Genomic DNA, 25,528 nt, shown 5'->3' with positions numbered 1-25,528 from the left:
TTAAAGGGGACACAACTGGGTATAAAAGTGGGGTAGAAGAGCCAGAGGTAGGATATGAAAGGAGTCAGAATCTTTATTTGGTGGGTTTTAGCATGGAATTGTTGCAGCAGGACACCACAACCTCACCAGGTGCTTCCTCACTGACTTCCCCTTCATGCCCTCCCCCTAGGCTGCAACATCAACTGGCTACAAAAGGGAGCACTGAGACATCTTTTTACCTATTATATTTGGCCTCATCACCAGCTTTGGTGTAATAGACACAAGGTGTTTAGGTCTTTTTAATTCTGTAACAGATTCATCTCATAGAGGCTACCCAGATAATGGCATAACTCCTGGCCGACCACATAAACCAAACAACTCAGGTCTTAGAAGCCCTTAATGAGGGACAAAGCAATCTATTTGCTATGACAATTGATAATACATTACATTAAACTACCTACTGGTATTTCGAAGTGGAGCTTGTGCCTTGAAGGGGACCTCCTGTTGCATGTGGGTTAATAATATAGGAAGATATCCAGAATAGTTCAACAAATAAAATAACAAACCAAAACAGCCAATTATATTACTAAAATACTCCAAGAGATTCTCAAACCCCCATTAATTTCTTTTCCTGGCCATCTCCTTCTGCCTGGGGTGAAAGGCTCTACACTATTATTTATGGAGCTAAAATAATTGCCGGACTAATTACTTTGGGCTGGCTTTGCAAATCTGGTCCCTTTCAAGTACAAGTTTATTTACAGGGAACCTGGGAGGTTGTTATGCTAATTCAAACGCCAGGGATGAATCAAGACTTTAAAGAAGGAATTTTGACCTACACTGACGTTTGCTTTTATGCTCTAAGTCTCATTTACTGCTTCCTTCATCATCTTGAGAGGGCTCACCTGCTCCCCACCCCAACCCACAAGAACATGTATCCTCTTGCTGCCTTTTAAACTTCCCCTTTATAAATAAAGGCCTGTGCACTTGCTTTTCTCTGTTCTGGGGCTTTCTCCCAAAGAGAGCCATCCTTCCCTGTCCCTTGACCTGGGACTTCTCCAACTGTGTTAACAAATCCTTTTTTGATCATACCAAAGGACTACTGTCAGGAGTTTTTCCACCTGAAACTAACCTTGGGAGGGAGCCTCTCCATGTCAAAATGGAGTTGCTGTAACACAAGGGAACATTTCCTCAACCTGATCAAGAGGAACAAAACAGTCAACACAAAATCTTCTGCTAGCCTCAAACTTTTTTTTTTGGCTAACCTCAAACTTAATGGTGAAATACTGACTGAATGCTTTCCCCTCTGAGTTCAGGAACAAAAAATAAAATAAAATAAAATAAAAAGCATTTAGTAGAGTCACAGGATACAAAGTTAATAAACAAAAAAACTCCTAAATTGCTTCGGCAAGGCAGTTAAGCATCTGAGTCTGTAGTAGCCAAAACTTCCCCCTCTAGACACCCCAAAGTATTAAAATATGTGTGCTACTGGTACAAGGAGGCTTTCTCTATTTCTACACCTCCCACTAAATTCCTTTGCAGTTTTAAGGAGAATTCTAGAAGCATATACATCTCGTGTATTGTCCTGAATATGTATGGCACTCAATAAATGCCAGTTAATAAATATGAGGTTTTAACAACAGCAATACTCAAAGTAGTGGTGATGTCAAAATGCAAGGACATTTTCTATAAGTAACTACAAAGTACCCACAGGTTCCAAAACAATTTTCTACAGTAAGAAACAATTTTCTATACTATAGCTTACAGGTCTGACATTTAATTCTGAGAATGGAAACCATTCTGATTGGGCTTTTTAGACCAAGGTTAGGGACTAACCATTGAATAAAGACATGTTTCCTATCACACCTGCAATGTAAGTGTAGCACAAAAATCCAAGTGTACAATAATACTACTGATTACAAATGATTCACAATACACTGCAAAAAAGAGTTCTGTAGTGTAGTAGTTATCACATTTGCCCGACACAATACACTGCAAATGGATATTTATTTGAAACTGGACTCTGACCTTTCTCTATTTCATCACCAACTAGAAAGATACATAATCACACAGTGGACAAATGTGGATAGTAAAATTCTACAAGGATATAAAACACACAGAGAACACTGCTAGGTTATTCCAGCTTGGTATGAACAAATTTAACTCCACTTACCTAGGAGAAAAAGTGATGGGCCATAATATTCTGCATTGCTGATGATGTGTTTCAGGGAGGTAGGCAGAGAACCATCCATCACTAAGAGAAAAGCAAACATCAAGAAGAATATGATGAGACCAGTAGTAGTTTGATGGGTGGGGATGATGGATCAATATATTACATATACCACACGGTGGCAAAGTCTATGTTGATTCCAATTTAATGGCCTCCACTTGTCTCCTCCTAATATTCTATTATTTATTCCTTGTCCACGCAATAACCTTTTAACAGTAGGTCAAAGAATAAAAGAATACAGACACTGAGAGACAGAGTGGGGTAGCAGGCTGGAAGTGAACACAGATTCAAAAGCTGGAAAAGGAAAAAAAATAGGTGAATCATTATTAAATAGTTGAACGAACAATCCTTAGGTCTAGGAAAAGTGACACTAAAGGACTAAAAGCTATTCAAAATGGCATGGCCTTTTCCTAAAAAGTATGAAAAGGACCAATTTTTGAGAGAGTCAAACACCCCTCCAGAAAGTATCTAGAATCAAATACCATGTCGTATGCCATCTGAGAAAGCAGGGTCTTGAATGGCCTTCTTGAGGAAATTCAACATGGATTTCAGAAGTGCGGCTCGTTGTGGAATACACTGGACTCCTGGCAAGGGAGAAAGAGGATTATACTGGTTCACCATTATGTACAATGAGCAGGTACATAAAACAAATTTTTAGATCCACATGCACTATAGCAACACTAGCAGACATGCGAAGAGAAATCTCTGGATGTTGGGAAGAACATTTACCTAAGCTTTAAAACTGGAAAAAATAAATCACCAAGGACTACACAAAACCTATACTAAAATTAAAAGTCTAAAGTAAAAAAGAAAAATTACAAAGTAAAAAGATTAACTCTGATCCTCAGTTACTATTTTGAATATTATCTGCCCTCAAACATGGATGTTTTGATAAAATAATCAAAGTATGAATAGTTGGAAAATTATAAAATGCTATGAAATAAATGTTAATACAAGAAAATGAATACCAGAATGGCAAAGTAACAGTCACAGTCATAAGAAGCAAACCTCCAAATGTACTGCTTAAGCTCCCCCAAAGCACCTTGCTTCACTAGTTTAGTAATTCAATCACTGTTATCGGCTGTGTCTCTCCACGTCTACATACCAGGACGAGGGCCAGGGCCAGAGGAGATGCTAGTGCTGCTGGAACTTGATGCCCTTAATTCAACATCCAGCCGGTGCTCCATAGGGATGGATGAGCCGGGACTACTTTCCATAGTCACATCTGCAACTAAAGTAAAAGTTATGATAAAGAAATTAGAATAAAAGGCACCACCAAAGAGAAGGTTATTTGAGAACAATTTTTTTCCGTAAGGTGAGATGAATGATATCAAAATGGAGAAGGATTAGAATATTGAAACCCAAAATGAAAATACAGTTGACCTTTGAACAACACAAACGTTGGGGTCCCAACCCTCTATATAGTCAAAAATCTGCATATAACTTTATAGTGAGCCCTACATATCTGAGGTTCCACATCTGCGGATTCAACCAACTGTGGATTTTTCTTCTGATCTTTTTTATACATACACAAACATACATACATGTGCCTACTTATACACAGGAAACACAAACTCATGGTTTTCTAACCTGCTTTTCAGTGAATATACAATTTTCTCTACGAGTATATCACAATCACCAAGATTAGTTTTTAAAAATGTAGATTTCCTGGTCTTACTTACTAAATCAAGCATTGCACTAAATCTTTATTTTAGCAAGCACTTTAATTTATTCTTATGCTTACTAAAGTTTGACAACCACTGATTTATAGTGAACAGTGAGTCTTTAAATTGTCTTCTACACCACCATTTAGGAGATGTCACATTTTAATCAGCACTCAGGACCACATGACCACACCCATTACCTCAAATGCCAAGTCACCCACTGTAGACTAGAGATAGAAATTGGGTAAAGGGGCTTCTAGGGGCAGCAATGCACATAGTTAATTGTGTTCGGGAAAAAAAGGAATGAAAACTTAGGTATATTTAGTGTAAAGAATGAAAGCATTATAAAAATTCTAATACCTTTATTATTAGCATGATAACAGATATATGTAATGACATCCTGGGTCAAGATAAGATTAAATTCTAAGAAAGCTGTTTTGTGGAAGTTTTTTATTTTTGGTACTATTAAGAGCTACGAACTGGGGGAAGTTTTAAAAATGGACTTACCTGATGCACCCCAAGATTAAGAATACCTTGTCTTCTATCTTTCAGATTTTATGATTTAAAATTTGTTCCCTACCCAACAACTTTTTCACCTCTCCCTTTCCTTCTCAAAATGGCCAGGTAGTTTCACAGGGTCCCATTTTAGTGTCTACATTCTCCTTATCTTTCCCTAACACATATTTAAACACTTATGATATACGTATCAGGCACTACTGGAGATTACAGCAGTGAACAAAACAGTAACCTGATCTCACGGAGCTCACACTTTATTGGGAAAAAGAAGATAATGAACCAATGCTTATAGTAACTTAATTACCATCCATATCAGTTTCCATTTCTTCTCCTTCTTGTGTAGTACTGGGTCTCTGGATCTTTGGCTTGATCACAAAAGGACATTCTTTTCGGCACAAATCCACTTCATGCTACGATCAAGGGGAAAACAGTAAGATAATCCTACATAAATAACGGAGATTAAAAATATTTATAACAAAAGAATATCACAGGCAGATTACAGAACTGGTTTCTAAAAACAAAAGAGGGATAAAATGGCTCTTTAGGGTTATAAGGATAGTTCCTAGGCTCAGCTCTCACTACATACAAGTATATGCAAAGTGCTCCGAACTGCTCCTTGTATACCTCAAGTCTATAAATGAAGATAGAAAGTCCACTATGGGATTGAAAAGCTGCCATGTCCAGATTGGTGATGAGGTCAACCACTCTGACAGCTCTGGTGACAAATGTTATCTGGTCCTGTTCATCACCAAGAAACTTTATGACCTATGAGGGAGAGAAAAAGGTAAAACCAATCAAATGAAAAGACACAAAGCTGTAAATAATGTGCTCTTCTGGAAACATGCAGTCTAGGGTTTCAGAGAAGCAGCATGGTATAGAAGGAAAAAAATATATGTTTGATTTTTGGTGCTTGCCAAATGATAGCTCTATCACTTCTGAGACTCAACCTCCTGAGGTGATAGGGACATAAATTACCTTTCAGGATTAAGTAAAATATTCAGGGAGAAAAGAGCTGGTGCCCAGTGCCCAGGCACATGGCAAAGCCTATCATGCCTAAGGTCACGATAAGATGTGTCAATATCTTAATTAGTACCCAGGGCCTCCTATCACATCATGCTGGACTATGAGCAATTCTAAATAATGGAAATAGCTGCTCTTAAAAGTTGTTAATGAAGATAACTAGAAGGCCAAACTTGAGAAATTAAGTATAACATTTTCTGGGTTAAGCTTTCTTATGCTAACTGTTCTCACTGCAAACCATTCACAACTCTGTACCCTCTTAGTTGATTTCCCCACAAATGTATTTTTTAAAACAAGTAGAGCACCTTCAATAAGGCTTCCATCATTCCACAGGAGACCAAGGCTTCGCCACCAGCATCGTAGCTGGCCAGATGATATAAAAAAGAGAAGAGAGCAGTGGCAAACTGGTGAGGGTATGGATCCATGGAAGGATCTACAAGGGAAGTGGAGAGAGAGAGAGAAAGAACAAGCTCAGAATTTGGTGTTAAGTTGGCAGGATGCTAAACAAAGGCAGACAAAGCAAAGGGTAGGGTTCCTCTTGGTGGCTAGGACAATAACCACCAAAACTTTACCAATCATGGCCTGGATACAGTTCCGCACAAGTACAGGCAAAAATCCATGGTAGGAGGCAGTTCCAGTACAGTCAATAATACTGCTGAGCTTGGGAGTTCTCTCCAGGTGGACAATTGATGTTAATGTTCGTAAAGAAGCAGCTTTAATCTCCTTTGAAAACAGAAAGTAAACATGGGATGTGTTAAATAAGAAGTAGATGACTGAACCAAGTTGCTAATACCCACTCTAAAATTTAAGTTATTCTACTGGTAATTGCTTGGAGTAGATGGAGGTCTGTTGAGAATAACATTGAAAATCCTGCGTTTGTTAAATTTGCAGCAAAATATCCAAAGAGGAAAGGGCTAAGCTTCCCTCTCGGGGTTCATTTTAACCTCTGGGAAAAACCAAAAATCAGATAAATACATATGAGCCTGATATACACAGGAAAATATTAATAAATACTTACCATAAGCTGCTTATCTGTTATCTGAAGGACATCTACCAACTCTTCTATCAACCCATTATACAAGATACTGTTTGCGGACTCCTGCAAGGCATTGGAATACACTGCAAAAGGAGAAATAAACACTTTAGGCAAGAAGGCAGTGGTCAAGCCACTGCCCAATGACAAACCTTTTGGCACCTACTGGTTCTGGGGAAGGACTCCCTTCCCACCAGCAATGGAGGGCAGAATCACTGAATTCTAGAGGACTGGATCAAACACAGTGATAAGCTCTAAATACCCACCAAACTGACAGATTCTCCTATTAATGATATTGTCTTGGGCAAAGATTTTCAGGAATCAAAAGAGAATGAAGAATTAATATTTTATAACATCACTACTTGATAACTCTATTACACCCAGGACTTCCATTTTAGTCTCTTCATGTGTTTCTGTTTTACACTGGAAACACTTATACAAACTGTAAAGAACAGAATTTATGGACTATTGCAGACTAAATCAGAAACTTGTAGGACACTGTAGTAAAATTTGAGAGAATGCATGTAATCTACTTCCAATAAATCCCACACAAAGGTAATACTGAACACAGTCTCCTGAAGTGCAAACTAATGGGATTTGAGCACATTCAGTTTTCAACAAACATTTCCTGGGTACCCACTAACATACCAGAAGTTATGCTAGGTATGTTATGCTAGGTATGAATACAAATAGAATAGTAGGAATTTCATTTCAAGGAACTCATAGTTTTAAAGAGTAGAAAAACAAGTAATTACATAATGAAGGATGGTAATATTAACAGGAGCTACCATTTTATACCTATGTGCCTGGCCTGTGCTAGGTACTTTACAGGTTTTCATTTAATCCTCAGATCAGCTTATAAAATACTTATTAAATGAGGAAACTGAGGCCAAAAGGATAAACAGGTGCCTAATAAACTGCAGTCAGGGCGAAAGCCCAGGACTAATTTCAAAACCAGTGTGCTTTCCACTGTACCACCCTACAGTTAAAAGTAAAATGCACAGTACTATTTAATGAATTTCAAAATTATACTCCCAAAGAAGAGGAAGATGAAATGGCAAGAGGAAAAATAGGGCCCAGAGGAAGACGACTATCTGAACACTCATTAAGAAAAACAAAACAAAAACCCCCCCACCCAAATAAAGACTAAACCTATGTGATATATGTCAATCATATCCTCTTTCTGATCCAACATTAAGGAGCCCAAGGATGATGAATACAGTGAACACTAGGAATGCTGGCAATTTTACAATTTAACTTGCCACCTAGGTAAATACAATAAGCCCCATAGCAACAAAGACAGATGAAGTTCAAAGGAAATCAAGTCTAAACTGCCTAACCAGGGCCTGTTAATTATAGGGTGTTATTCTCTTACCTAATATAGATATTGCATGCAGCCTGGCCTGAACAGCTTGCAATCGCTTCCTGTGATTAGAAAAGCCATGGGCCAGCCGTATGTGTGTAAATAACAGCATCTGTAGAGACATAAGACCTAAATTAGGAAACCAATGGAAAAGGTGACTATACTTTCTGAGGAAGGGCTAAATCTTACTCACAGGGCTACTTGACATTTGGCAAGAGTTCTGATTGTTATTAATCAAATCAAATATTTGATCACCATTACAATGAGCAGAAAAAAATAACACAACTAAACATTTTCTTCTTTGGTATCCAAAGTGTTGAGCTACCACCACTTATTAGATATTCATGGTGAATAAGGCTGCTTCTGTTTTCCTCAAAGTCTCACCAGGACCTAGGAAGTCAGTTTAAGTGTTGGCCTCATAAAAGATGAGGAAACTAAGGCCCACGGAGGCTAATTTGCCCACTGTCTGACTCCATTCTTTCTGCTATGCTATATCCCAGCCCCAGCACATATCACTGATCTATATGGATAACAACCACACCCTTTAGATATTTTTAAGACATATCATACCTGCTTATCCTTAGGAATGCTGTACATTTTGGTAAGAGATTCCATGATTTCAGAAGGGCTTTCTGAAATCTACATTAGAAAAAAAACTGTTAGGAACAAAAAGTGAACCAAATGTTAAGAACTAACCCATAGTCAAAGATTCCTCTTACCTTGTCAAGTTGCTCTATGTGAATATAATGTAGTGTGTTACTAGATGTCTGAAATTAAAAAGATAGGAGAGTTGTTAGGAGTCACTGTATACCTTAGCTTCCCCCTGCCATAGGACTGCAAGAGCTATCTGAAAAACAAGATGTCACCCCTAGGTTGAAGCCTCAACTGAATGCTCTCAAAAATCAAAATATTCTTTAGAATCCCCCCAAATGTTCATTTTATATATTTTCAGCAAAGCCTCTTTGAAACCAGTAGATTAAATATATAATGCACATAGCCAGATACATTTCATGTTCTTCCTTATCCCTTTTTAACCTGTATTGACTTAATACCTACAGCCTCTGTATTCACAGTAGAGTGAATCCATGTAAATGGTTTCTTTCTAAATATGCATTAGAGCTGTTCTCAAGGCACCAATAATCTAGAAAGATTATTTATTATTATTATATATTTTAAGTAGAAAGGAAAAAAAAAGATCTTGTTCACTAGGCCACTTCTAAACCAAAGTGAATTTTGCTATCTCCTCAAAGAATATGCAATGTCCAGAAAATTGAAGCAGGACCTTGTAAGCAATACATAGACTTCTTGCAGGCTGGCTTAAGTAGAGAAAGTTCAGCCGATCACTACCTAGACTATTATACCAAACAGTGGAATTCTCAACTGAGACTGAGAAAAATACACCAGTCCTAACAGTGCCACATAAACAGAGTCCTGTCTTTTGGCAGTTCCAACGTAAGTAAGATTCAAACCTATCAGAGCTGGGCAAACAATGAACACTTATTCCTGAGAAGCTGCTGGATATATTTAGCTTGGAAGGGCAGCAACGTAGCTCAACATCATTCCCTCTTTTTACTGAGGAGTCCTAGAAAAGTTGACCCCAGCTACGGATTACTGACTTTATTAGAACAAGTGTGAATGAGACTCACCCTTCTCTCGATTTTGACCTCGGCCCCAGGGTCTGCATAGAATTCAAAGTGTAGTGTAGTTGCACTGGGTGGGTATTTCTGTGTATAAAGCACATGAAAGAATGAGATACCATCTTCTCTTAAATCTTCCCTCGGACTTAGCCACTTGTCCAACCCAGTGTGACAGCAGAATGAGCAGTGTCGTCAGCAGCTACAGTGCCTTCACTCCTTGTTTTAGCAGAGCTCAGATGTCTTGTAACAACACAGAATCAGGAGGGTGGAGCCCAGAGCTCTAAAAGCTTTCATATTCCTTACTTGATAACTCAAGTTATCAGTTGTTCTTTCTTTCAAGAGATCAATTTTGACTGCAGCTATTCTCAAGAGGAAAAAGAGAGGCAAGTCTGCCCCGAATAATTAATAAGAATCCAAGGATGAAGGACAAATACAAGGGTCTAGGTACCAGTTCGAGAATGGAAAAGAACACTCTTATGGAAATCTCAGTGAATATAATCACCTTTTGAAATATTTTATTCAAACTATGCCTCATGGGCCTACCTTCATAATTCTTTAAATACTCCTTTCCATACCATCCTACATCATTTCTCATGATATCCAACTGCTTTTCTGCACAGGTAGATACCAAGTCAATATAAACCAGACCCTGACAACAAATCCTATTTAACTCTAGAAAAGCAACATGAAAAAAAAGTAAGACTGCAAGAGCATGTCCATTAAAGCGTATCTTTGAAAGAAACCGGTAGCAGTGGTTGCCTCTGGGGATGGAGAATTACTGTATACCCCTTTATACTCTTAGAATTTTTTAACATGCATATGTATTACTTCCTTTCAAAGTACACAAAGTTTTCAAAGTCCTATGACATGCCAAATATCAATAAATAAAAGAATGCATGATTTCTTAATATAGGCTGAGACCAAGATGGGTAACAGACATCACGCAAGCCTAGTAGAGTTATGTCATACTGTTTTGCTCAAGTGGCCAAGAACAAGCTTGATATACATAAGGAGTCTCAGAATTAATCAACTAAACTTTAAGATGAAAAATAATTTTCTCAGAATTAGAATTCCAAACTGAATACCCTTTAAGATTTATATAGCTTTGATTATTAAAACAGACAACATTCACCTCTCATATTACCCAATATCCACTCATATAATGTACACTAAAGAAAGTATACCAGCTAAGGTGGGAAAGTAATTTGTTCTATTTGTAGTTTTCTGTGACCAGAAAAAGAACCATTCTCCTAGGGGTAAAAAGGCTTGTTAAGATAAATATACTAAATTTCACTGCAGCCATTTGTCCTATACATGACAAATTGATAAAAGAAACAGTACATCTGTTGGAAAATACAGCTGCTTCTTGGCATGGAATTGTATCATAATAATCCAGTTGTGCTTTGTGGTTCTACAGCAACATATCAAAGCAGAGGGGAGGATGGCCTGAGTTCATAGTCTAAACATGGGTTAAAGGTATGAGCAGGACAGGCATGAGGGGTAAACATGGAAAACACACAGAACACTACAAGTTCTCAATAACCAAAATGGCAGAACTGTTCTCCAAGCAGCCATTCTTAAATCATGCCAGACTGCCCAGAGTTCTGATAGTTCCAGTGAAAAAGTACAAGGAAGGGGCTTCCCTGGTGGCACAGTGGTTCAGAGTCTGCCTGCCGATGCAGGGGACGCAGGTTCGTGCCCCGGTCTGGGAAGATCCCACATGCCACGGAGCGGCTGGGCCCGTGAGCCATGGCCGCTGGGCCTGCGCGTCCGGAGCCTGTGCTCCGTAACGGGAGAGGCCACGGCAGTGAGAGGCCCGCGTATCACAAAAAAAGAAAAAAAGAAAAAAGAAAAAAAAAAGTACAAGGAAGTGTACTTTCTGGGATTTTTCATCACTTTCAAACTGACTCACCAAACGCAGTTTCTTACTCAAGAGATGGGTATGATCATATACTTTGTTTCTGAGATTCTTCATTTACCACCAGTACATTGAGAGCCCAAGCATTTCTAGAAAAGGTATGCTATATCTCAATTGATCTCAGGTTCCTCAAAAGTCTTGATGTGAAGTGGCAACTTTAAATACCATATATTCATTGTAAAGTAAGGCTCAAAAACAGATCACGCACAGCTCTGTCAAAAGACACCCATATCCCAAAGAGTCACTTACCATCATATGCAAGTCTCTGCAACATTCTGCAAGTCCAAAGCCATTCTCCTTTCCACCCCAGCTCTTGGAAAAAGAGAAAAGACAGTGTTAAAACAGTGCCTAAGGTAGCTTTGTGTATAAAATATTTATGAGTATGTGGCTGCCTGGAACACAGTGTTGAGAAGACATCCAATGTTAAAGTCAAACAAAAAGAGGGAGCAAAGAGAAGCAAGAACTTCAGTAAGACTCAAGGCAAGATGGTCTGCCTAAAGGTGATTTCTCCAATGAGATCAATTTCATTATTCTGTGAGGATGCTACTGAGAACATGAACAGCTCCTGCAAGCAAATGTATTTTATATGCCTGCAGTCAGGCTTGCTGAAAGGTCAGTCTTGATCCATTGGGTCTTCAGTACTGTACTGTGCTTTCCATGCTCAGCCTGCTCACCTCTCACATAGGGTGGAATTACATGCTCTCCAGTTTCTTACTTTTTGACATGAGCCAAAGTGCAAAGTAGAAGATTCTGCATTGCTTACTACTACTATACTCTGCCACCACAAAGTCTAAAAAACTCATCAACAAGTACTAGCCCTTAAGGTAATAGGGGAGAATGGCTCAACTGTACACTATTATTGACTTCCAAATCCAAAACCTCAGCCATACAATCTTGCTTAAAAACTAGCCTGCATTTTCAACAGCGTTTGAGATATCCATCATTTTTGCCTAATTCTGAACTCTCCCAGGGGTGGGGCGGGCACTTGTTGAAAACATTCAAGAGTAAGTGCATTAGTCCCCTGGGAGAGGCATACAATTGGGGTAAATAACAGACAAACTGAAAAGCTTGGGAAGAAAGGCTGGGGCGTGCAATGCTTTGGGGAATAAGGGCTTTGAAAAGCCCTTTCCACACACTCCTGGGAATCTAGAAGGCCACATGTATGCCCAAGGTTGGGCACATTCTCAGAAAAGACCTGAGAAAGCACTAAGTTCCCACATCTCTGGCTGACATCAGGCTCTATGCAAGCCAGAAGTGAAGGCTAAGTCAGAGCTGTAAACTTCCTGAGTACTGAAGACAGTGAGTATTCACGTTGAAGATACCAACATACACACAGACCCCACTGGCAAAGACGGAGATATTTCAGTTCCAGGAGTTTAAAGCAAATAAAACTAGCTGACCACTAAGCTAATAGAATAGAGACTTCAATGACCACACAAAACAGAGAATTACAAAGTCAGTTCAGAAAAGTCTAAACAAACAACGACAAATCGTAACAACAAACCCTGGGGAGGGGTGAGAATCTGATTTCCAGAGTTGCCACATATAATATCCAAAATGCCCATTATAGCAACATAAGGAGTGATGCCAGCAAGATGGCCAAATAAGATGTCTCTCACTGCACCCCCCACCCCTGCAACAATTTGGCATCCATTCATGGAGAAAAGTGCCTTTATGGGAGCTGTGGAAACCAGCCTCATATGCAAAGGGACCTGGGAGGAGGCATACAGACCTCAGTCCCAGCTGTGGACCCTGCAGTGGCCTGTGAACCAGCTGTAGCCACTCTCAGCAGCTGTTTGAGAGCCCGAGGAGAACACTGTCTTAAACAATCATCCATGGATGATAAAGGTTAAAGGACAAAATTTAAAAAAAAAATAAGAGCTAAAATAATGTTAATGAATACACAATATAAAAAGAGGTAAACTGTGACATCAAAAACATAAAATGGAACGGGAATAAAAGAGTAAAGTTTTTCAGATGCAAAGTTAAGTTGTTATCAGTGTTAAAATAAAACGATTATATCTTTTTCTAAAAAATAAATTTATTTAATTAATTTATTTATTTTTGGCTGCATTGGGTCTTTGCTGCTGCGCTCGGGCTTTCTCTAGTTGCAGTGAGTGGGGGCTACTCTTCATTGCGGTGCGTGGGCTTCTCACTGTGGTGGCTTCTCTTGTTGAGGAGCATGGGCTCTAGGCACGTGGGCTTCAGTAGTTGTGGCACGTGGGCTCAGTAGTTGTGGCTTGCAGGCTCTAGAGTGCAGGCTCAGTAGTTGTGGCACACGGGCTTAGTTGCTCTGCGGCATGTGGGATCTTCCTGGACCAGGGATCAAACCCGTGTCCCCTGCATTGGCAGGTGGATTCTTAACCACTGCACTACCAGGGGAAGTCCCAAAACTATTATATCTATGTTTTATGTAAGGTTCATGGTAACCACAAAGCAAAAACCTAGATTAGATACACAAAAGACGAACAGTAGGGGATGAAAGCATACTACTACGAAAAACCATCATTCACAAAGAAAGGCAGCAAGAGAAGAAAGGGACAAGGGAAGTACAAAACAACAAAAGACGAACAGTAGGGGATGAAAGCATACTACTATGAAAAACCATCATTCACAAAGAAAGGCAGCAAGAGAAGAAAGGGACAAGGGAAATACAAAACAACAAAAAAAGAACTAGTAAGATGGCATTACTAAGTCCCTGCCTATCAATAATTACTCCAAATGTAGATGGACTGATTTTCCAATCAAAAGGCATAGAGTAGCTGGATGGAAAAAAAAACAAGATCCAACTATATGCTACCTACAAGACTCACCTCGGCTTTAAGGACACACATAGGCTCAAAGTAAAGGGATGGAAAAAGATATTTTACACAAGTGGAAACCAAAAGAGCAGGGATAGCTACTTATATCAGAAAAAACAGGCTTTAACTCATAACCTGTAATGGGAGACAATTAAGGTCATTATAGAATGATCAAGGGGTCAATTCAAAGAGGATATAACAATTGTAAATTATATGGACATAATGTTGGAGCATCTAAATGTATTAAGCAAATATTAATAGATATGAAGGGAGAAACAGAGAATACAATAATAGTAGGAGATGTCAACATCTCACTTTCAACAATGGCTAGATTGTACTGAGAGAAAAATCAAGAAGGAAACATTGGATTTGAACTATACTTTAGACCAATGGACCTAGTAGGCATATGTATAACATTTTATTTAACAGCAGAATACACACTCTTCTCAAACCCACATGGAACATTCTCCTACATAGATTATATGATAGGTCACAAGACAAGTCTTAGCAAATTTAAGATAGAAATCATACCAAGTATCTTTCTGGACCCCAACAGTATGAAACTGGAAATCAGTAACAGGAAGAAAACTGGAAAAATTCACAAAGATGTGGAAATTAAACAATACACTACTGAACAACCAATGGGTCAAAAGAAATCAAAAGGCAAATTAAAAACATCTTGAGACAAATGAAAATGAAAACAAAACACATGAAAACGAATGAGATGCACCAAAAGCAGTTCTAAGAGGGAAGTTTATAGGAATAAATGCCTACATTAAGAAACAAGATCTCAAATAAACCTAATTTTATACCTCAACTTGAAACTTGAAAAAGAAACTAAGCCTAAAGTTAGCAGAAGAAAGGAAATAACAAAGATCAGAACAGAAATAAATGAGACTAGAAAAAACACAGAAAAGATTAATGAAAATAAGAGTTCTTTTAAAAAAAACTACTCAACAAAATAGACAAAACTTTAGCTACACTGAGAAAAAAAGGCTGAAGACTCAAATAAATAAAATGAGAAACAAAAGAAGAGACATTATAACTGATACCACAGATACAAAGGATCATCAAGAGACTACTATGAACAAACTGTCAACAAACTGGATAACCTAGAAGAATTGGATAAATTCCTAGAAATATATAATCTAACAAAACAAAATCATGGAGAAATAGAAAATATGAATATACCAATAATGAGTAAGCAGACTGAATCAGTAATCAAAAAATACCCCAAAAAGAAAATCCAGGACCAAATGGTTTCCTTGGTGAATTTCTCCAAACATTTAAAGAATAACCAATCCTTCTCAAACTTTTATCAAAAAATTGAAGAGGAAGGAACACTTCCAAACTCATTGCTTGAAAAGTTACCATTGTTTGGCCAAAATTACCCTGATAACAAAGCCAGATAAGGACACTACAAGAACAGAAAACTACAGGCCAGTATCCCTGATGAACAAACTTGCAAAAGTCCTCAGCAAACTACCAGCAAACCAAGTTCAACAGCATATTAAAAGGAACATACACCACGATTTAAGTGGGATTTATCCCTGGGATGCAAAGATGTTTCAACACATGCAAATCAGTAAGTGTGATACCACATTAAGAGAATGAAAGACAAAAATCACATGATCATCTCAAAAGTTGCAGAAAAAGCAATGTCAAAATTCAACATCCTTTCATAATAAAAACTCAAAAATGGGGTATAGAAGGAACATACCTCAACATGATAAAGGCCACATATGACAAGCCCACAGCTAACAGCATACTCAAGGATGAAAGGGTGAACCCTTTCCCTCTAAGATCAGGAACAAGACAAGGGTGCCCACTCTAACCACTCCTATTCAACACAGTATTGGAAATACTAGCCAGAGCCAATTAGGCAAGAAAAAGAAATAAAACGCATACAATTCAGAAAGGAAGAAATAAAACTATTTCCATTTGCAAATGATATGATCTTATATATAGAAAACCCTCAAGGCTCCACCAAAAAACTGTTAGAATTAAATTCAGTAAAGTTGTAGGATACAAAATCAACATACATAAATCAGTCACATCTCCATACACTATCTGAAAAAGAAATAAAACATTCCCATTTACAATAGCATAAAAAACAGTAAAATACTTAGAAATAAATTTTACCAAGGAGGTAAAAATCTGTACACTGAAAACTATAAAACACTGATGAAAGGCATTAAAGAAGACACAAACATCCTATGTTCATGGACTGGAAGAATTAATACTATCAAAATGTCCACAGTACCAAAAGCAATCTACAGATTTTAATAACTATCAAAATTTCAATGACATTTTCCCCAGAAATAGGAAAAACAATCCTTAAATTTATATGGAACCAAGAAGACCCCAAATAACTAAAGCAATCCTGAGAAAGAACAAAGTTACAGGTATCATACTTCCTGATTTCAAACATCATTACAAAGCTATAGTAATCAAAACAGTATGGTATTAGCATATTAAAAACACACACAGACCAACAGAACATAATCAAGAGCCCAGAAGTAAATCTTCACATAGTCAACTAATATTTGAAAGGGAGACAATAATTAATGAGGAAAATATACTCTCTTCAATAAATGGTGCTGGGGAAAACTGGATAACCAGTTTTCTGGATAACACACAGAAAAATGAAATTTGACCCCCTATCTTATACCATCCAAAAAATTAACCTAAATTTGGGGCTTCCCTGGTGGAGCAGTGGTTGAGAGTCCGCCTGCCGATGCAGGGGACATGGGTTTGTGCCCTGGTCCGGGAAGATCCCACATGCCGCAGAGCGGCTAGGCCCATGAGCCATGGCCGCTGAGCCTGCGCGTCTGGAGCCTGTGCTCCTCAACAGGAGAGGCCACAGCAGTGAGAGGACCGCGTACCGCAAAAAAAAAAAAAAAAAAAAGAATTAACCTAAATTAAAGACTTCAACATAAAACCTGAAACCATAAAGCTCCTAAAAGAAAACACAGGGTAAAAGCACCCCAACATTGGTCTTGGTGGCAATTATTTGGACATGACACCAAAAGCAACAAAGGCAAACTGCATCAAACTAAAACACTTCTGCACAGCAAAAGAAACAATCAACAAAATGAAAAGACGACCTGCAAAATAGGAGAAAATATCTGCAAACCTTAGTAATTTCTTATAAGAAATTACTATCCAAAATATAAAGAACTCATGTTGATATAACTGAATAACAATAACAAAAGCCAACCATCTGATTTTAAAATGGGCAGAGGAACTGAATAGACATTTTTCCAAAGACAATATACAAATGGCCAACAGTTACATGAAATGGTTCTTAGCATCACTAGACATCAGGGAAATGCGAATCATAGCCACAATGATATATCACTTCACACCTGATAGAATGGCCATTTTCAAGAAGACAAGAGATAACAAGTATTGGTGAGTATTTGGAGAAAAGGGGACCCTTGTGCGCTGTTGGTGGGAATATAAATTGGTATAGCCACTACAGAAGACAAACAGTATGGAGGTGCCTCAAAAAAGGAACTATTATATGATCCAGCAATCCCAGTTCTGGCTATCTATCCAAAAGAAAGGAAATCAGGACAAAGAGATATCTGCACTCCCATATTTACTATAAAGTTATTCACACTAGCCAAGGTATGGAAACAACTTAAGTGTCTATGGATGAATGGATAAAGAAGATGTGCTGTACATACACACACACACACACACACACACACACACACACACACAATGAAATATTGTTCAGCCACAAGAAAGAAGGAAATCTCCCCTTATGTGACAACATGCATGGACCTTGAGGGCATTCTAATAAGTGAATAAATCAGACAGAGAAAGACAACTACTGAATGGTATCATTTATACATGGAATCTAAAAAAGCTCAACACATAGAAATAGAGGTTAGAATGGTGGTTGCCAGGGACTGGGGATTGGGGGAAATGTGGAGATGTTGGTCAAATCGCACAAACTTCTACTGTGGTAATCACTATGCAATATATTAAGTGTATCAAATCATCATGTTGTATACCTTTAAGTTACACAATGCTTTAATTCAATTATATCCCCATAAAACCAGAAAAAATTAATTAATAGAAACCATTCCTGAGCAAGTCCAGACACTGGATTTAGTAGGCAAAGACTTTAAATCATCTTTTTTAAATATGCTTAAAGAGCTAAATGAAATCATATAAAAAGAACTAAAGGAAACCATGAGAATGATGTCTCATCAAACAAAGAATGTCAATAAAAAGTCAGAGGTTATAAAAAAGGAAGCAAATAGAAATTCTGGAGCTGAAAAAGCACAATAACAGAAATGAAAAATTCACTAGAGTGGTTCAACAGCAGATGTAAGCAGGGAGAAAAATGAATCAATGAACTTAATTAAATATATATAACGTTAGGTGGTAATATGTGCTACAGAAAAAAATGAAGAAAAGTGTAATAGGGAGTACGGTAGGTGTTCTAATTTTAAAACAGGATGGTAGGGAAGACTTCACTGAGATGGTGGCTCTTAAGACTTAGAGAAGATAAGGGAGCAAGCCATAGAGACAACTGGGGATGTAGCTGTGCAGAGGCCCTGCAGCAAGAGTGTGCCTGCCACTGTCCAGGAAAGCAAGGGTGCCAGTTATCTGGAATGGACTGAGCCTGGGGGAAAGAAATGTGAGGTGAGGTCAAAGTTTGATTTTATACACATTACAATTGATATCCAGGAGAGATTTTGAGAAGGCAGTAAATATACAAGTTTGAGGTTCAAGGAAAACATACAATTTTTGGAGTCAATGGTCCTTAAAACCATGAAATTGGATCAGATCACCTAGGCAAAATGTATTGATAGCTGGATAAGACACAGAGCCTGGGGTGGAGCCCTGGGCCACTCTAACACTCAGAGGCAGCAGAAGAGGAGGCACCAGTCAAGCAGACATAGAAGGGCAACAATGGAGGACCAGGAGGGTGGTTCAGAAGCTAAGACTTTAAAAATAGTATTTTCAAAGAATATTTAATGCTGTGGGAAAATACTCACCATAGGTTACATGGGGGGGGGGGAAGCAGCATATGAAACACAATGTTAGTTATTTTTTCTACATGGTGGTGGTTGAGGATTATTATTATTTTCTTCTTTATACTTTTTTGTATTTTCTTAATTTTCAACACTGAACATGCATCACTTTTATAAAAATTCTGACAAATTTATTTGAAAATAAATATTGGAAGGTGGGAAAAAAAAAGAATCAATGAACCTGAAGACAGGTCAACTGAGATTACCCAGTCTGAAGAGCAGATAGAGGGAAAAAAAAGTAAACAGAGGTTAAGAGATCTGTGGGACTTCACCAAGTATACCAACATATACATAATGGGAGTCCAAGGGGAAGAGACAGAAGAAGGGGCAAAGAGATTATTTAAAGAAATAATGGCCAAAACATCAAATTTGACAAAAGACATGAATCTATAAATCCAAGAAGCTCCATGAAATTCAACAAGATAAAACAACACAGATCCACAGAAAGACACATTATAATCAAATTGTCAAAGGCCAAGACAGAGAGAATAATCTTGAAAGCAGGAGAAATGTGACTTGTTATGTACAAGGGATCCTCACAGCTGATTTTTCATCAGAAACGATGGAGGCCAGAATGCAGTGGGAAGACATATTCAAAGTGCTAAAAGAAAATAACTGCCAATCAGATTCTATATCTGGCACAGTTATCTTTCATAAATGTAGGAGAAATTAACACTTTCTCAGATAAAAGCTGAAAGAGCTTGTTGCTAGCAGACCTGCCTATAAGAAATGCTAAACGGGAGTCCTTCAGGCTGAAATGAAAGGACACACCACAGTAACCTGACTCCATATGAAGAAATTAAGAACACCAGTAAGTTAATATCATAGGTAAATATAAAAGGCATTATTAATGTATTTTTGGTTTGTAACTCCTTTTTTTCTGAGTGTTTTAAAAGACAACTACATAAAAAAGTAAATTCTACATCTATGTTGAATGGGCACACAATATATAAAAATGTAATTTGTGGCAACAACATACAGTGGGAGGAAAGTGCTATATAGGAGGAAAGTTTTTGTCTACTCTTAAAACTAAGTTGGTATTAATTTGAACTAACTTTTCATTAATGAAGATGTCAGTTGTAATACACAGGGAAAACATTAATAACTAGACAAAAAACAAGAAAACTAAGACTTGAACATTAAATCAACTAGACCTAACAGATATATACATATATATAGAACAATCCACCCCACAACAGAATATACATTCTTCTCAAGTACATACAAAACAGTCTCCCATATAGACCATATGTTAGGCCACAAAACAAACTTTAAGAAACTTCTAAAAAAGAATAAAATCATACAAAGTATCATCTCCAACAACAGAAAGAAATTAGAAATCCGTAACAGAAGGAAATCTGGAAAATTCACGAACACATAGAAATTAAACAATATACTGTTAACAACCAATGGGTAAAAGAAGAAATCAAAAGGGAAATTAGAAAATTCCTTAAGATGAATGAAAATGAAAACACTTCATATCAAAACTTATGGGATACATTTATGGGATAAAGCAGTGCTTAGAGGGAAATTTACAGCTGTTAATTGCCTACAACATTTAAAAAAGAAAGATCTCAAATCAGTAACCTAACAGTCTACCTTAAGGAACTAGAAAAACAGCAGCAAACTAAACCCAAAGCAAACATAAAGAAGGAAATAGTAAAACTGGAGCAGAGATAAATGAAACAAAATAGAAAAACAGAATCAGCTAAACCAAATTTGTTTCTTTGAAGATATCAACAAAAATAGACAAACCTTTAGCTACACTGACCAAAAAAAAAGTATGTTCTTGCTCTCTCAAGCTTGTTCTTTTAAAATATACATATAGGGCTTCCCTGGTGGTGCAGTGGTTGAGACTCTGCCTGCCAATGCAGGGGACACGGGTTCGAGCCCTGGTCTGGGAAGATCCCACATGCCGCGGAGCAACTAGGCCCGTGAGCCACAACTACTGAGCCTGCGCGTCTGGAGCCTGTGCTCCGCAACAAGAGAGGCCGCGATAGTGAGAGGCCCGCGCACCGCGATGAAGAGTGGCCTCCGCTTGCCGCAACTAGAGAAAGCCCTCACACAGAAACGAGGACCCAACACAGCCAAAAAGTACATTGATTAATTTAAAAAAAACTATTAAAATATACATATAGGAGGAACCAGTGAAAAGGGAAAGATTTAAGACAGCTATTCTGTTCATCTTCAATAACGACCAGAACAAGTTACTTGATTTCTCTGATCTTTACCTCAAAATTGAGCCTATGCACAGGGGCATACCTTATTTTACTGTGCTTTGCAGATACTGCTTTTTTAACTGAAGGTTTGTGGCAACCCTGCATTGAGCAAGTCTACTGGTTTTTTCATTTTTCCAACAGCATTTGCTCACTTCATGTCACTGTGTCACATTTTGGTAATTCTTGCAATATTTCAAACCTTTTCATCATTATTATATTTGTTATGATGATCTGTGATCAGTGATCATTGTTATTACTATTGTCATTATTTTGGGGTGCCATGAACCATGCCCATACAAGATGGCAAATTTAATGGAAAAAAAAAATGTGTTCTGACTGCTCCACTGACTGGCTGTTCTACCATCTCTCTCCCTCTCCTCAGGCCTCTCTGTTCCCTGAGACACAATAATACTGAAATTAGGTCAATTAATAAACTTACAAGGGCCTCTAAGTATTCAAGTAAAAGGAACAGTTAGTTGCACATCTCTCACTTTGTATCAAAAGCTAAAAATGATTAAGCTTAGTGATTCTTACACATTGGATCCATTTCTGGAAATTTTCCACTGTTATTACCACACTATTTTAATTACTTTTAGCTTTATAAAAAAAGTTAATACCCAATAGGAAGAGTACTTCCTCATTTCATTTTCAATATTTTCTTGGCTATTCCCAGGACTTCCAGTGAAGAAACATGGAATTTGCTGAAAACTGTGAGGACAAGGGATATATAAATACTTGATGCCACATAGGGGTGACAGGTAAGTCAAACCAAGGATCTGAATTTGCAAGGCAGAATAAGCTCGAAAGGCTATGTATCTCCACAATTATTTTCCTTTTGTTTCTTCTGTTGTCACAACTAACTGTTTTTTAGAATATTTCAACTATTACTGTCACCACTAAATCTATCTTTTGTAATCTAATAAAAATCAAGTGCCTACGATAAGAAAGTTGTGGTAAGCTGGGATCCTTAAAAGACCATGTCAAGCCAAACTTGATTCATGAAAGTCTGTGATGTTGTGACATTTCTGAGATATAACCATTATTAAATACAAAGAAACATTTCTTACAAAATTATGTAAAGTTAATATGGGAAAACACTGATGCTAGTATGTTAAGTAAATAAAGTAGGATATCAAGTTACATATACTATATGCATTCAGCTATGTAAATATGCATAAAGACTAAGAAAATGTACCAAAATGTGAAGAGTAGACACATAATTATGATAAATTTTCTTCTGTACATTTCCAAAATTTTTAAATACTAAGCACATATTTTTATTATGTTTGTTTTGCAGCCAACAAGATAAACCTATGGAATGTTTAAGATTCAAGGGTACTTATTAGTTAGTACTAAGAATAACTAGTTCTTTGTCCTTTTAATTATGCCCCTATATCACTTTCTCAACTACTATGTGAACTTTTTAAAGAAAAGAACATGTTTTATACTATATCCAGCACAGGATTAGCCATATACTTCTTGAATGTTATCAAGTGGAAGAGTTGGGTGTGGATTCAAGGAGCTGGGTCTCAGGCTGACACCCAGGTTTGGAACATAAACCATGCTTAATCAACTCTACAAACAGCAGTTATCACATTTTACACTTTATCAGGGGCTAAAAGCCCATGGGCTTTTCCTAAAAATAATATAACTTCTGAATCTCATCGTCCTCACCTACTCCACAGTTACCATATGATCCTGGCAATTAAGTAGACACCCAATAAATAACATTTATATCAACCATGTCATATTTGACACCATCTCACTAGATGGGATTTGCTCAAGAATGGGTATGTATTCAGGTATCAGGGAAAAGGTCTAGATGCCTTTGAGATGGAACTATAAGAATCTGGTAAGATTTTGTAACTTTGCCCAATAGGATAGATTAAACCAATGGTTCTCAAAGTGTGATCTCTGGACCAGCAGCCTCAACATCCCCTGGAAACTTATTAGCAATGCACATTACTGGGCTCTGCCCTAGGCCTACTGAATCAGAAATGGGGGTTGCAGGAATTGAGGTAAAGGGGTATGAGCAGACAGGGGAGGGAGACTAATCTATGCTTTAATAAATCGACTCTTTCTCATGCATGCTCGAGTTTGAGAACCAGTGTACCCAGACCCTCACAAAAATCAACCAACTGGCTTTTAACTGATTCAAGTCTTCCTGGAGAACTTCTGCTACATTTGCAGTTCACTAATATCTGTGCATAGTCACAACTGGCTCACATCACTGGGTTAACTGAGTCACTAAAAAACTATCGTGAGAAAATGGTTAAAAATAATCTTGGGGCTTCCCTGGTGGGCGCAGTGGTTGAGAGTCCGCCTGCTGATGCAGGGGACACGGGTTCATGCCCCGGTCCGAGAAGATCCCACATGCCGCGGAGAGGCTAGGCCTGTGAGCCATGGCTGCTGAGCCTGCACGTCCGGAGCCTGTGCTCCGCAACGGGAGAGGCCACAACAGTGAGAGGCCCGCGTACCGCAAAAAAAAAAAAAAAAAAAAAAAAAATCTTGTATTTGCAAATCCAAGAAAATATGCTCAAATTCTAAGGGAGGCTCCATCTGGATGAATAACAGGTGATTAACATTCTCTTTATACTTTCCTATACATCCTAGAATTTTTGCAATACATGTTACACTTATAATCACACAAAAATGATTTTAAAGTAACCATGCACCTAACAATAGCCTGAAACTTGAGTTGTATGACTTGTGAGGTAACCATTTATTATTCAGCTTTTAAAAAGTTAGCCCTACCAACTTTCTTCCAAGAAAGCTTTCTAGCAATGGCTACCTCTCTCAAACCTGAGTATGCATTATCAGTTTGCCTCTACAAACACTGGACAATAGTTTGACTAAGCTGAATTTAACATGAGCTTTTTTGCCTTCAATTAACAATCATTACCACCACAGACCAATTACTGAGCACAGCACTAAGAACCCTACATTTTATTTTATTCTGAAAATACTCTTAAGGTAGATATAACTAAATTCTCAGATGAGAAAACTGCTATCAGAGCTAATAAGGTAGGCCAGGACTCAAAATCCAGATCTTTTATTGCAGCTAATATTTCCCTCCAAGTAGAATCGGATTCTAAACTTTCTTTCCAGAAGAGAAGTGGCCATTTTTGAACAAAGAGAGATTCTCTTTGTGAGCAGAGATTCATGAAATCCCTCAAAATTACTTCATAAAATTGAGAATACTTCCTAGGATTTGGGGGTAACTTAGTTAAATGGGCCCCAATAGTTCTACTCAATTAGGCCAGTAAAGTTAACTTACGGATTCCTATTCATTTTGACACTGCAAGAAACACCTGTGAAAAGGAATAACAGGGTCCAACTTCTGTGTCCTTCCAACTCTTCACCCATGACTCACCTCTGCCAAATGCTGCAGCCGGGTTAGCAGTGGGGTTCTCTTGTCAGATCCAAGGCGTGTGATATAATTTGATCTTTTGCTAAATACGTACAGAAGGTTGAGGACTGCCAGCACCACTTGCATATCAGAAGAAGCCAATAAAGTTGTCAAATGCTACAGGGGACAAAAATGGGGGGGGGCAAGTTCATGGTATCAGGCATACAAGACCTTGAAAACTTGAAATGCCATGGATTTATAAAGCTATCAAGAAGTTTAACAATACAAAAAAAATTTATAAATATCTGAGCACCTACAACATGTAACCTTATGCCCAAGCAGCTTACAATCTGGCAGCAAGCCAGAAAGTCCAATTTAAGTTAAAAAATGTGAACAGTTCAAAATTACATAGGTGTCTCCACAGGAAGAAACAGATTACAAAAGAGACAAATGTAATATATTCTAATACATAGCAGAACTCAAGAACATTAAGTTTCCAACTAGACTAAAAGTATAGACTAAGATAATTTTATGCTCCTTCTGTATCCTTTACAACAAATACAAAATTGGAATTAATTAAAACACAGGGCTCTTCATATAGAAACTAAAAATAACAACAGCTGGTGGCACCTATGACTGTTACAATACAGTGTATGTAACAATAACCCAAGAGTAACTATTTTTGCTTTTTAATACAATCAAAATTCACCAATATATTGAAACATTTGGTTAGTGTTAAAATCAGTAT

The 25,528-nt window shown here is 37.7% G+C and overlaps 1 protein-coding gene across 8 annotated transcripts in view; it reads right to left on the bottom strand.

Annotated features, from left to right (window-relative positions):
- Positions 1–25,528, bottom strand: part of HUWE1 (HECT, UBA and WWE domain containing E3 ubiquitin protein ligase 1) — a 143,367-nt gene that overhangs the window by 84,390 nt on the left and 33,449 nt on the right. For all 8 annotated transcript variants that reach the window (XM_060138841.1, XM_060138846.1, XM_060138845.1 and 5 more), the window contains 14 exons: positions 24,805–24,957; positions 11,607–11,669; positions 9,449–9,526; positions 8,522–8,569; positions 8,373–8,441; positions 7,815–7,914; positions 6,425–6,525; positions 5,979–6,129; positions 5,712–5,839; positions 5,011–5,151; positions 4,691–4,796; positions 3,312–3,437; positions 2,689–2,790; positions 2,150–2,230 (listed from right to left, as the gene is read on the bottom strand). In XM_060138841.1, coding sequence (XP_059994824.1) covers positions 2,150–2,230; positions 2,689–2,790; positions 3,312–3,437; positions 4,691–4,796; positions 5,011–5,151; positions 5,712–5,839; positions 5,979–6,129; positions 6,425–6,525; positions 7,815–7,914; positions 8,373–8,441; positions 8,522–8,569; positions 9,449–9,526; positions 11,607–11,669; positions 24,805–24,957 — 1,447 coding nt within the window. The remainder of the gene's footprint in view (positions 1–2,149; positions 2,231–2,688; positions 2,791–3,311; positions 3,438–4,690; positions 4,797–5,010; positions 5,152–5,711; positions 5,840–5,978; positions 6,130–6,424; positions 6,526–7,814; positions 7,915–8,372; positions 8,442–8,521; positions 8,570–9,448; positions 9,527–11,606; positions 11,670–24,804; positions 24,958–25,528) is intronic.

This window comes from Lagenorhynchus albirostris, chromosome X (genome assembly GCF_949774975.1).
Source record: "Lagenorhynchus albirostris chromosome X, mLagAlb1.1, whole genome shotgun sequence".
Lineage (NCBI taxonomy): Eukaryota > Metazoa > Chordata > Mammalia > Artiodactyla > Delphinidae > Lagenorhynchus > Lagenorhynchus albirostris.
This window is presented reverse-complemented; position numbering and strand designations above follow the sequence as displayed.